Raw genomic sequence first — 14,164 nt, 5'->3', positions numbered from 1 at the left:
TGCTGCTCCGCAGCTCTGGGGAGGGAGCTGGAGCCACCAGCCATGGGGAGAAGTCAGGGAGCACCAGGATCCCTCTGCAAGCTCAGCAGCGCGCTGTAGGGCTCCAGCCGATTGACACCAGTGCTTTCCCTGCGCTCAGGGACGGGGCCGAATCGAACGGCTGGGGACAAAGGAAGGCCGTGGGGAGGGAGATATTTGCCAGTGTTGTGAGCCGATGCACTCCCTACCTCTCACGTAAAGGTTAGCAGGGGAGGAGTAGCGCACTCCGGCGCTGTTGCTGGCGACGCATTCATACTTCCCCTGGTCCGTCTCCTCGCTGCTTTCAATCTGCAGGCCCCCTGCGAGGAGAGAAGAAGACCGCAGCAAAAACACCATCATCACCATTTTGTTTTGCGTTTAAGAGAGAGCAATAGCGTCAATGTTTTGTTTTTTCCTCCCCTGGGACACACTGGGACATTCCCCGGGGATGTTGGGTGACGAGCTCCAGAAGCGCGGAGCCCTCTGCCCAGCGGTACGGCTGGACACGTACCCAACGGGAAGAGAAAATGTACTACCCCCCGCCCCGGACACAAAGGGTTACTCTCTGTACTGAAACGATCAGCAGAAATATCAACTTTTGTGGCTTCTGCAATGCAGACACTCTGCACCAGAACTCGTGAAATCAACTTCAATAATCCATATTATTGTGACCCCCAGAAATCTATCAGAAGGCAGCTGACTTTCCCTTGCTTGATTTGAAGCAGCGCCCATAAAAGAGAAAGGCTTTGTCACCCACTGCCCAGGATCCCTGGAGCATTTTTATCACGGCTGCCTTTGGCTGGTGCCTAAATACCCGGTTCACAGGAAGCCTACAGGAGATAAGAGTCCGTCTGAAAAGCACCTTACTGATAGTGAATATTCCCAAGAGAAAACCCTGTAAACACAGCATTGGAACTTCGAAATTGCCTGTGTGCTTTACAATGACTGAGCCAAAAGGATTAAGGTTTTTCTTAAACCTGTACATTATTGCAGCCCACAAGAATATACCCAGAGCCCATATTAAACACTCCTGTATGCAAACATGCAGAGATATGCAGCATGTAACTACACGGAAGAAAATTGCCTCATTTACCTCAGAAGGCTTCATCCCTGCAAAACTCCAGTTAAAATACATACTACATAAATAATTCATCGGGTTATCAAATGTTTTATGTATTAGGAGTACATGATTATACTACAGATATGGTCAGAGCTCACATGTGGCAAGAGTCTTAACTCCCATCTCTGGAAAAAAACCTAAATATGAAAACCAAACAATTCCAGCTCAGCGTAATATTATTGATAAGATCTTAAGTGAGAAAAGTGCAAACGAGATCATTGTTGGTTGCAGATACAGCCTCTTCAGGAAGAAAAACCCAATGTGTTCACATGAGGAGGACACGAAGCTCGTGTTCCTCTGTGTGTGCCTGGGTGAAAAAGAATGCCGCGTGGGAAGAGGTGAGGCTGTGAGACTATTTATGACAGGGATGGGGTGTGATAGTGCGACTCCCGCCAGCATCCACTGTGTCTGGTAGCTCCCAAAGGTGGAACAGATAGAATTAAAAAGCAAAAAAAAACCCCAACCAAGCCACTAAACCAAATTCAATTCATTTCAAAAGAATCTGTGGGCATTTCAGTATAACAGGAGTTACAAACCAAACAGACTGAAGCTTCACACTGAGACACCAGCTGAGCGTCGTTCAGTCGGAGTTACAGCTCGAGCACGCTCTGCCATCTGAAAGCCCCACTTTGGTGGAGAGCTGGTCAGTGAGTTTTTCTAATAATTTCTGTTAATTTGGACAAATCTGTGGGTTGCTTCCACTGGTTCGAGACAAATTTTTTGTGTGGCTCATGAGTGTTACTTGTGTGAGCGTACACAAGGGGAGACAAAGCCACGCGGCAGAGCAGGAACAGAACCACGACCTGCAGGCCAGCAGCTTCACCGGGGAATGAAGACTCACCCCTTGCATCTTGACCACTGCAGCTTTGCTGGTGAACGCAACGGTGGAAATTATACTGTAGAGAGGTCAGCGAGTTTTCAGTACTTGTCAGGAGCCAATAGAGATGATGTGTGAAGAAGTAAATCTCACCTACAGCACCTCCTGTTGCTTTCACCAGCAGAGAATTACAGACTTTAAAATTTGCCAGTGTAGATAAAACCAAAGCAAGGTCTTCCAAGGGGTGCACACCCAACTCCTGATGACTCTCAATGACAGCCTGAGGTCCAGTATCTTTTTGGCTTCATTAAAGAGACAGTGCAAAAGCTACTTACCACAGGTATCTTTCCCAGAAAAACCTAAGGGTAAGAGTGTGGGGAGGAAGGGGAAAGGTGGCTCTGAAGCCAAACAAATAAGTACACTGAGCTGGTAAGCGCTGAAGATCTGTCTGAGCAAAGGATTGATAAACTTTCACCACCATCAGTGGCTCAGGAGCACTCTGCACCAATCAAGAGAAGGTCCTAAGTATTCACCAAGCTTTGATAGCATTTAATGCTCAAGATGAACTTCAGTCCTTCACAGTCCTGGAGAGATTAGCTCTTAAAACTCTGCCATAAATCTCAGGCAGCACGGCCCGAGACGTTATTAGAATAACAGTATCAGTATTACCAAGTGCACCCAGCAAACAAAAAAGGACATTAATAACTGTATATAAAATAAAGACAGATAAAAAAAATAAATATCCAGAGGTGAAGCAGGACAAGAAAACACAACAACAAGAGCAAGAATCTGTATTGAGCACAGGTGAATGAAACGGGAACTGAGTGGAGAGAAGTGTTTGGAGAGTGGGTGAGTGAGTGAGTTGGGGATGTCTTACCTCGGATCGGTGTACCTTCTGCAAAGAAAACAAAGAAAATAAGTGAAAAGACTGTAAAACCCCAAACACCTGGATTGCCCGTGGGAAAAGGACCTGAGTCAAGGAAGACAGTTCCCAGGAGGAAACTTCCTGCTCTACCTCATCTGAAGTTACAGGGACAGACTGAAGAGGGTTCAGGGAACTTGAGATGGGGATGCCCTTTTTAAAGCAGGCCAATTCAGCTGGCGGTTTGCAAAGCCTCCATTGCGCTTGGCTTGAGGAGTGTTAAGACTGGCTTCATTTTGTTGCTAAGAATGCAAAAAAAGTCTTCAGGGTCTCAGCTGACACTACTGTTTGCTACTTGCAGAACATACGATGAACCTGCATTTATCGTCATCGCTCCTGGGGAGAAGGGTCGGCATTACGGCTGCGGTAGCCCAGACGGGGAAAGGGACACGCGGGTACCTTGCATCACATTAAGAGTTGCAGGTTTGATCCCACCTTTGCTAGCAAATTCCCTGTTCCAAACTTTAGCTATTGGCACAGATGTGCGAGGAATTCAACGCATGTCCTTATCAGGACCTTCAGTTACCCTTCAGTGGCTCAGCATGGAGACCGCAGCCAGATGCTCCGTGCTGAAGAAGGCCATGCTACTGCGCAAGGGCCAGGGCTACCTCACGCTGCTGCTCTGGAAGCCTCCCTAAGGCCAGCGCAGGAGGGGGGGTATGGAGAGAGGAGAGTCCCGCTACGTTCGCCTGTTGATTGCATCCCCCTTGGGTTATTTTTATTTAACCCCCCCCAGTTGTCTCTAGTGCCTAACGTAAGTTTTCTGCCTCGGCAGGGCTCTCAGATGAGAGGAAGTGACATGGTGGCTGGTGAACCATGCCACAGGCAACGGTAAATCACTGTCCCCCCATCTGACCTCCTGAGGGTGCAACCATCTTCCTTCAAAAACACGGCAGGTCCTTTTGCTCACAGCGGCATTCAAACTTGTCACACAGCTTATCAAAGAAGGGGGTTTAGTTGCTTGGTTTTTACCCCAATCCTGAGAACAGGGCAGATTCCGCAATTAGGAGTATTGCCTCTTACTCGGGAGAAATGCAAGAGCTTCTCTGCAACGGTAACAACGCCGCCGTTCTGCAGCACCTCCCAGGCAGGGCTTGTACAGCGCATTACATGATAAACATCAGCCTTGCGCTCTCTCCTCTCCCCCAGTGGGGTACAGCAGCATTACTACCCCACTTTACAGACGGGGAAACCGAGGTAGAGGTGAAGCAAATTGCCCAAGGTCACAGAGGGGAGTCTGAGGCAGAGGCATGAACAGGAGCCAAAGCCTCCTGCTGCCAATCTGCTGGCTCAACCACCAGAACCCCCCTTCCCTCCTTATCCTTCAGCCCTGCTCATCCTTTTTGTGCTGCGGTTCAATCCTCCATTTTCAGGATAGAAGGTAAAAATACATAGATACCGATTACAGTTCACCTTTATGTTTCAAAGGGGATGAGGGAAGAGAGGTATTATAGTGTTAGGATATTAGATTCTAGTTATACTCAGCTTCTACTTAAGAGGTTAGGTTATTTGCTAGAGAAAAGTTAGCATCTAGTTAGGGTTAGGAACTAGCTAAGGTTAATAAAGCAGGCTGGTTAGCTATCAGGACAAAGGGTGGAGAGACAGCGCTTGAAAGAGAAAGAGGTGGGGGGAGCGTGTACTTGGGCAGGTCTCCGCACAGGAGATGGCAGGAAGGTTTTAAAAAGCGAGAGAGAGAGAGAGAGAGAGAGAGAGAAAGCAGCAAAGGGTTATAGTTCAATTCAGTGGAAATAAAAACAGCCTCTGATACATCCTTCTGTCTCAAAACTGGAGTGAAAATCTGCCATCTGTGGCACAAATCTGGAACAAGGCTAAACGGGAAGAGGGTAGAGGAGGGGGAGAGACCCCCACATCACCCACCGCTATAAAGCTGCTTCGGCCTGGGCTAAGCCTGGCAGTTTCCTGCAAAGGTTCACTCTAATTGACAGGAGAAAGATGCTGGAAGTTAGAGCTATGTAAGCATAGATACAACAGCAGCCGTTACCTTCTTGTGTCATTGCAGGTTAGTTATTCTCCGTTCCTTCTAAGCATCAACGCTGCCTCTGGAAATGGGTTGTCAGCAGCTCTCAGAGACAGACTGTCCTGGAGCCTGAGCTCTTGGGGAGCAAGAGCAGCCAAGCAACGCACCTCGGTCTTTCCAATTCTAACCCTGGCACACGGGACGTAGAGATGAGGAGCAAAACATGTTTTGCAAGATGCCCCACACCAGGGACGGAGGGGACAGAATTTGAACCAAAATGAGATCAAGTAACTCGCGAGGAAAGAAGAGTGGTTCGAATGGCGGCAGGGACACAGATGGTAGATTTTCACTGTTGGAGTTTCACATCTAACCAGTTTCATAGTCAATATAGGGGCAGCAGGATGGTGCTAGAGGATGATCTGGAATAATTTAATTATTCTGAAGAACTCTGACAGGTCCTGTAAGATTTGGTAAGGTGGTGGTGGTGGAGGGGAGGCACCTGCGTTCAATAGCTGGCCTGCCTGGTCTCCTAAACAGTGCGCGAGCAAACATACGAGGCTAAGCACTGTCTAGGACAGAATACAGGCACCAGCTTTGCAGGAAAACTAAAGGAGGAAGAACGCACACTGGACGCCGACTTTGGAGTGAAAAGCTGGTTCTGGGATGCCACGTGCAAATTATTCATACTGCCTTCCATGGCCTCCCAGGATCTGCAAATCTGCCTATTTAGGGCAAATTTTGAGGCTGCATGAGCCCAGATGGCCAACCTGGCGTTTAGCAGCAGAGGCAAAAGGCAGCTTAAAGGACTTGCCTCTGGATTATAAAGGACCAAGATGGTGCCAGGCAGAACACCACGTGCAGGTGTCCCCCTGTGTCACAGAGGCTGGGATCTGCTCTTCCACCATCCCTTCCTCTGGCTTCCCACACGCCAAGCTGCCTACGGATTCTCCAAGCCTTGAAAACAGGGAGAGGAGGACAGTCACCATTACCATGGTAATGACAGAAAACACATCCCCACCTTCTGTCGGGCCACGTGTGAGAACATGTGTGTGCTATGCTCCTCTCCCGAGGGCTGGAGAGAGCTTTCTATTCTAAACAAGCAAGCAATCATCAAGGGTCTTCTGCAATTTTAACATGCCGGATCCTGGCTGACAGCTGCAATTGCTACATCTCTAATAACAAAAGGGGACTTGGCACACGGAGGAAACGTGCCGTGAGTTCCGCAGACAGGCTCCTGCCTTCTCGAGGGATGGAGACGATCTGGAGGAGGGGGCTTTTCCTTTGCTCAACCCTTTCCCATAGCAGATGACCTGTGATTTACAGCTTCAATTTGAAAATGCCGCACCCCCACCTCTCCCTTCTGCAAATGCCAATAACCCTGTTAGATGTGAAACTCCAAGACCTCCTGCAGGTGTGAACACAATTATCACAGTTCCAGGGTACAAGCTATTGTGTAATTGGGGAATTCCAGGACAACTGTTGCTAAGTTACAAAAAAAATCTATCCAATATTAGGAGGTTCATATTTAGCTGTTATCTCTTTATACAGATATATTAATTAGGATGATTATTATTCTTTTTGTAGCCTGCAATACCCCTGCAGAAATTCATTAAGAGGGCAGAATATCCCTACTGAAAGAGTTAGTAGAAGAAATGCATAGCATGCCTCTCAAGAAGCTGTTACAAAGGAATTAGTTTAAAGGGCAAGGGTTACAAATCTGGACATTAGCAGGTTTGGGGTTTTTCGGTTTGATTGTTTTTTTAATTGAACAAACTTACCAAAGGTCTCTGAATGTTAAAAAAAGGTGAAAAAAAGAAAAAAAAAGGAAAAAGTAAGTTCGTTATAGCCAGTTATTTAGAAAACAGAAGACAACAACAAGACACAAAAGGTTTTAGTGTTTCTGTGATCCAAGAAGGTGGCTGCAGGCTGCCTCCTGTGATCCCCCCTAGGTGGCACAGCTGAGCAAAGGACATTGGCTTCTACGTTAAGTGGCCTGAGACCGCCTGTGTCTGGGTTAAGCAGAAATATCCGTTCCTCTTCCACCACCAAGACCAGGTAAACTCTTAGACAACCTGGGTCTCTAAAGCTGAGATGCTCATGTGTGTCTAAGGGAAGCAGGAGCCTAAACAAAGTTTCTTTTGATTGACAATTCAGCTTTTCATTCAGTCAAAACCCCCAAACGTTAAATGCTTTCTGGTTGCTTGGAAAGTTTATCTGAAGATTGAAGGAAGAAGAAATACTGGATAGATAAAACCCTCTATGGTTAATGACATATCACCTCTTTCTCAATTATACTGAAGACCCACGAAATAATGGGTCTACAGGATGATGTGACTATAATGACCATGGTCTCAGCGGTCCATTTATACTGCCAGCGAAACATTCAGGTTTTTTTAATATAAATGAGAACCAAATCTGGACACGGCTACCCAATTTTGCAGACCTCTATGTATGACATTTCACTTGTACCTTTTAATGAGCTAATTTGCATGTTTGCCACTAACTCATATATTGATAGCAATCCAGTTCTTAACACCCTTCATAATAAAGCAGTGCGGCTGCCATCCTGACGGCTTTATCTCCAAGGCAGAACGGGGGTGACTGTCCTGTCCTGCTGCTCTCAGCCTGTCCCTGTCCCGTCTCCATCAGGCAGCAACGCGCAGCCAAGTCTTCAGAGACAACGCAGTCGCTGGCTTCTACGCTAAGCCTGTCAGCACAAAGTGCAGCGCTGAAGTTGTGATTTAGTACCAGGGTCACTCCTATTCACAGAGGGTTGTCAAACACCCGTTAGTGGGGTGTAATTGTTAATCCCCAAGAAGCTGGGCTGGAGTCATGTTGATGACCTGGGGCTGAAAGACACTGAAGCTCATTAGCAGTGTCCTGAAGCATCCAATGCCCTAATGTGTGCTAGTGCCACACTTCTGGCAGCAAAGTTTGTTTTCTGGAAAGATAAATGTATTGAATTAAGTTCTGACTTTAGCAGCACTCGCACCATCGGCGCTCAAACAGGCATCGCCTTGCACATCACACTCGGGTTACAAACACACACTTGAATCTGCTCTGCCTTGGTCTTAACACAGCTCCTCTCCACTGACCTAAACACTAACACAGTACAGACGACCCTAATGTTAATTCATTTAGCACTTTAATACTTTGGCCTTTGCAGCACAGAGCATGCAGGTTTTGAAAGGCCATAAAAGTAGACGAAATAGGAGAGCTCAAGTCCTGACTGTCCAGGAATCTGCACTCCCTTTCACACAAGCAACAGGTCTCTGCCCCTAAGGACAACAGGGATGCTGCAGGGTTTCACCAGTTTACTAATTCAAAGCAGCTGTAAATGAGATTTAATTCTCAGCAGGTATCTTCTGATTTATCAGAAAGGCCAAGGGTTCACTCCGAGGCTAACCAATTCACTGGAATAAAAATGCAGCACTCAGGTGGCTTTGAGGAGAACACCAGATCAAACCCAGTTAAGGAGTATAGAGGCATTCTAGCAAGATGATAAATGTATTAAAAATAATCTGCCTGCGCATTACTCACACTTCAGATCACGGTCACAGAGCACGACATAATTCTAGTTTACCTCTCATTATTTATGCTGAGTGATTTTTTTTATTTGCATTTGCCTCAGCTGTTATGATAAAACAGGGAGGTCAATCTCATCTGTGTTTGTGGGATTCAACAATCCATTCTAATTCAACAAAGCAGTTTAAGTATCTGCTTGTAAGTTTGCTTCACTGAATAGGGATGCATTTATGCAGGTGTATAAAAGCTACACCGAACTGGAACTAGACTGAATCTTTTCCATTAGCGGCCCACAGAACTAGAAATCTTTGTACAGAATCTTTGCCAAACAGGGCAAGAGAAAAACCAGGCGGTTACATTCTCTGACATTCAGATCCAGCATCACCGCAGTCAGAACTGATTTCTCCAGAGCCAGCAGTAGCGGTTACCACTGGAGCGGCTGACTTGTACGATGTCTAATATGAACAGAGCAACCCCAGCTGCTTCACTGAAGCTTCTGCTTTCCCTTTGCCTACAACAAAGCCATTCTTCTGCAAAAAAAAAAGAATCTTGAAAATGCTCCATCTCTCTTGGCCAAAGAAATGTTCTGAGTAGCTGAAGTGACGCTAGCGCTTGCTATGTCCAACCACGCAGACATGTTTTCTCTAGGCTGGGTCAAAGCACTCAGTCCAAGCAGTATTTGAAAAGCATTATTTCTCAGGTTAGTTTTTGTCAAAAGGTAAAACTTCCAAAGCTTGTTTCATTTTAGAAGCTATCAATGGAAGTTCTTTATCAGTAGTGTTCAAAAATAAACACACCTGTGCCCTCCTTGCACACATACACACATTCTCACACAGTGAACTGGCAGATTTAACAGTATAGAAACAGCTCCTGAAACGTGAATATTAAGAGATGTCATGTTGACACACACACAAAACAACAAACATAAAACAAACAAAAGAGACAGATGGACAAGCAGATGGGGAAAGACAGAAAACTGACAAGAGCCACAGAGCTGGGGTACATCTGTTCATGGAGACCCACTCCATGGGCACTGCCACCGAGGGGTCACTCCAGAACGCTCACGCCTGCTCTCCAGTGATGACTGCAGGGACTTGATGCCAGAAGGATCCCGCAAGAGCTGTTCTTCACCACCAGCTTTGCGAGGCTCAGTTCACACCAACAGGATCGTGTTTCGACAGCAAGAGGCTGCCTGAGCTGCAGACCCTATACCAGGTGTGTGTGGTCGAAAAAGCCATTTCTGCCGTAGCGGTTCTCCTTCCTCCTTACCCGGTTCTTGGTCTGAGGATAAAACTCTCAGCCCCCATCCAGTCCCCAGTTTCCCCTGCTCCCAAGAGCACCGTTCTCCAGTGAAGCAGTTACAGCGTCTCCTGGGTGGGAACCAGCTTTCCTGCTGTCATTCCCCTTCTGTCAAGTAGGCAGTAGGGAAGGCCAGGAGGATGGGTTGGAGGCGAAAATACTCCAACCACTCCCTGGGTAAGAACATGAGTCCCAAAACAAAAAAAACCCCGAATGCCCCAATCCATACCCAGGGGGGAGGGCGCACATCTATCAGCCCTCTCTTCTGCTTCAGAAACCTCTGAGCAGTCTCTTCACGGCTGTATCGAGGTCTCAATTCCTCCAGTCTCACACAAAGACCTTACCTGATCTCAGTTGTTTTATTCTCCCGTTGCTTGCGCTGGGGTCGACGGGCAGGAAATCTTTAAACCAAGTGATCTCTGGGTCTGGGTTCCCACTGGCCGCACAGAGCATCGTGGCTGTTCGTGTCCTCTCCACCACTTTCAGCTGGGGGCCCATATCAATGTTTGGGAAGCCGGGAGGTAACTGGTCCTCTGGTAGGAGAGAACAAAGGAGTGGTTAAACACATAGAGGGACTGGTGCAGCTGGAGGAGCTGTTCAGGGGAACAGCGCAGAAAGCACCAGGCAGACTTGCTGCCCAGTACTCTGTGCAATGCAATTTTAAACAAGGCTACAGTAAATGGTCCATAGACGGTTTGTGAAAACACATTATACAGCAAAATTACCAGTTTGTCCATTTTGTGTGACTATTCTAACGTCCCACAAGAAGATTCTACGTTTAAATGCAAACTATTAAAACCCTTTGGGGCATGGGAATAGTCATTTCAAAGTTTCTCCACGTCTTGCACTGAATCCCTCTGTCAGGTACGTGCCTCGCACTTCGCTGTTTTTACAGCAGAAGCTGTGCACACACACGGCGAAGATCCCGGCACCGCACAGTACAGTCTATACGGTCACATTTACAAGGAGGTGTTCTTCTTCCCCCTCCAAACCCCACAGTACGAAACAAACTGCACAAGAGAAATAACAGAAGTGACTACGTGAAAAGGCCCTTCAAAGCCACAGTGGAAACAGAGAGAGAAAGGAGAGGAAAATATCACCCAGCTGTAGTTACCGGAGGGGACACACATAACAACAATAAGCCCAGTGCTGTCAGACAGGGTGTGATTTTCAGATTTATTAATTCAGAGTGCCGCTGCCCTAGAAGAGGAGGGACGTGGCACCAGCACCGAGAAGACAGGCTCAACTGAGCTTCTTGCTTCCTCTCCATCTCGCCTTTGCCTCCACTAATGAGGGTGAGGAGGGCAATCCTAACCCATGCGGACTAATTTGCGATAACTAATACAAAACCCCAGTGCTTCCCCCACAATCTTTGTCACGACCTCCTAACTCATGTGGAAGAGAGCTATCTTGTGCTGGCTGATAGGGCTCAGGAACACGCCATTTTTTCCTCCCAGAAAATCAGTCTTTGGAAGGGGCAGCCTGGAAAGAGGACGCGGGCACCAGGGTGAGACCTTACAGGGATTCTCTGTCATTTCAAATGAGGTGTGTTGAGGAATCGCAGCCCTGGGAATCTATGGCATTGAATCCATCCCAAAAGCAGGTGAGGGAACAGAAGGGAAATAAAATAAAGGATTTTAGAAAGGTGGGATTTTTAAAAAAGTAGCATACATCACAATCAGCCCCCCACTGAAACCAGTGGGAGTTCTCACAATGGCAGCAGAGACGGGCTGGAAACCCTTGCCTTGCTTGGGAAGCATCCCTGCTAACTGCAAACACAACAAGAGCTCATTTCCTACTCATGGCACATTGCGTACCAGAAGCCATGGAGCCAAACTACGTACGGCTGAACCCGGAGACTGGAACAAGAAAGAAACCCGGTGGCCTTGCTATGGCGGGTGTCTTTTCCTGTAAAAGCAAAGCAGAATCACCAGATCCCAGTACTGTTCTACGCGACCTCCAAACACAGGTGATTTGGCAAGAGCTATTCCACTCTGCTCTGCCTCACACTCAACTTCCAAAAATCTATGAAGATCATGACGGCAGAGCTAAAGGTTTGCGCAGTGCTCTGATACCTGAGGCCAAGAAACTCTTGTCCAATATGGTTCATAGCAGCGCACAGCTACTGCAGAGAAGAAAAGGGTTTAAATGCCTCAATTGTGTGTTTAAAAGTGTGCATTGTTTCCTTCCTCTGACCATTGTTGGAGAGTTATAAAGGATCTATTGTGACTCACTGGAGAGTGAAATGTATTAACCACACCTCTCCCTATATATCAAAGGAATCTGACCACAAATGAAAACACATATCATTTTATAACTGCTAAAGTAACACACAACTGCCACTATGGACAAACTTAAGAGTTGTATAAAGGCATAGCCATTTTGGTGCGTCTGAAGCACCTCTAAACCAGAATATTGCATTCTAAAGAGAAAGATAAACATCTTTAACTAGGGACTGAACCAAACCTTTGAGTTCTCAGTTCACCAGGCCGTGTCTGGGCACTGTAGGAGTCTCCAAACAGCGTGTGCTCTTGCAGATCACATGTGCTGCAAAACCCTGGCCCCCCAAGAGTGAGCTCAGGACAGAGGGGTCCTGGGAATTGCTTTGCCTTTGCACAGCTTTCAGCCAGGCTTTTAACGTCTTCTCTTCCCTTCTGCTATTTAACCAGGCGGTGGTGTGTTGTTAAGGAGCCGCGGCGCTGCTGCCGCATTGGCTGCAGATGACATCATTATTGATTACTGCTTTTATCCTGCTCCCTGGTGATGCTACTCCACCTGGCTCAAACCCGCGTCCGTTAATTTCATGAACCGATTAATCCACAGAGAGAACAGCCCTCTTGACTGGCAGGGTGTGTGCATGATTGTGTGTGTGTGCACGTGTGTGTGTGTGTGTGTGTTGGGGGAGGCCCGCTACAACTATTATTACCGAGTGTTTCTAATTAAACAAAAATGTTAATCTTGCAGCACAATGTGCAGAATTCCTCTGAGTTTAATTAAAACAACTGCGACTAGAGGCGTGATCAGATTTGAGGATCAGATCAGCGGAGGAAGCATCTTTGAACATCACATATTGCACTGATTCAAGTGCTCAGATTTCCTTCCTGCCAGGAAAGTGAAACTGCCTTCATCCCCTAACAATTGGATTCCCTGTAATAATGCAATTACAACCTCAACTCAATCCCCACAAGACATGCACACACATGCCCTGCCACCCTCCCCATCAATCCCCAAACACCAGCCCAAACCTGTTACCAAATAAACAAGGAGTGCCTTGGATTATGCATTCTCGTTCTAAAAGCAGCCCAGGCAACTGCAAGAACAAAAGAACCAAGACGCGAGCTGAAGATGCTTCAAGGGCACATCTGGGCAGCTGCTTGCTGTTGAAAATCATACTGGCTTATGCAGGCAAACGTTTCCGCGTGTTGCCATATTAACGGAGCATCCCAAACACCTCATCCATACCTGCTCTTACGCGGAGTTGTTTAAAGGCCTCCCAGACGAAAAGCTGGTGAATTACCTCAAGGCCAGTGAACAAAGTAGGGTGAGAACGATTAGGGGAGGAGGGATGGAGGGGGGCAGGGAGAGAAGAGCACTTCAGCATTCATTTACAATAAATCCTACCAGGCGACGTGCTCTGTGCTGGGGGGTACGCCGCAAACAAACCTGGGTGCGTGCACTGACACGCACACGGTCAGACAGAAAAAGCAAGGGGCGCCAGCGCCAGCAAAGGGAGACACCGGTGCTCACTGTCTCCTTGTCGCTCTAGAAGGTGGCAGCTCTGTGTTTAGATAATTAGCCGCGCTGGAAATGAGGTTGATAAAGAAAGATAAAGCGGGTGTTGCTGCTGCTCTTTTTCCCGCAGGGTGTGCACAGTTGTTTAATAATTTAGAGGAGAAGGAGGGTGTGAGCATGTACAGACGCACTATGTATTGAATGCAGAAAGCCACAACGAGGATGCTGCTGAAGTGAAGAAGAGGAGTAATTTTTCGCCCTTCTCTGGAGATGCGTGGCCCAGCATGCAGCCACTGGCTGGTCTCTGAGCAGGCAACTATCCTCACTGCAGGTGGAAGAACACAGAGGTGAAGCAGCTTGAGCGACTCTAGTTTTAAGCAGAATCTCAGGATTAAAATCCAGCACTCCCGAGTTCCCTGTTCTTTTATGAACCCTTACAGCTGCTCCCCCCCCAGCAGGTATCCCAGTATTATGCACCTTGTGAAATCACATCAACAAGTTCTGTCCATCAATATGTATGTACCTGTGTCTTAGTTAACGTTGTTTCACAGCCAATTTTACTACAAGCCAGGAGTCTCACTAACATGCTCTGTCTGTTGATTCCATTTATTTTGATCTGAAAGGTTTTACTATGAAAATAGTAATAGCCTAACAATGTTATTAAAAATTTGCAGGCTTATAGACAATAAATACACACGTAGGTATGTGTGTTGGACCCTGTAATACTGCAGGTAATACACTGCCTTCCCTACA

At 47.1% G+C, this 14,164-nt stretch overlaps 1 protein-coding gene across 1 annotated transcript in view; it reads right to left on the bottom strand.

The window, feature by feature from the left end:
- Window positions 1-14,164, bottom strand: part of PTPRS (protein tyrosine phosphatase, receptor type, S) — a 98,049-nt gene that overhangs the window by 59,293 nt on the left and 24,592 nt on the right. The window contains 2 exon segments of the mRNA XM_009895180.1: window positions 228-338; window positions 10,024-10,212. Coding sequence (XP_009893482.1) covers window positions 228-338; window positions 10,024-10,212 — 300 coding nt within the window.

The sequence above is a fragment of the Charadrius vociferus genome, unplaced genomic scaffold (assembly GCF_000708025.1).
Source record: "Charadrius vociferus isolate BGI_N301 unplaced genomic scaffold, ASM70802v2 scaffold291, whole genome shotgun sequence".
NCBI classification, from domain to species: Eukaryota; Metazoa; Chordata; class Aves; order Charadriiformes; family Charadriidae; genus Charadrius; species Charadrius vociferus.
The sequence above is the reverse complement of the archived record's forward strand: the minus strand, read 5'-3'. Positions and strand labels throughout refer to the sequence as shown.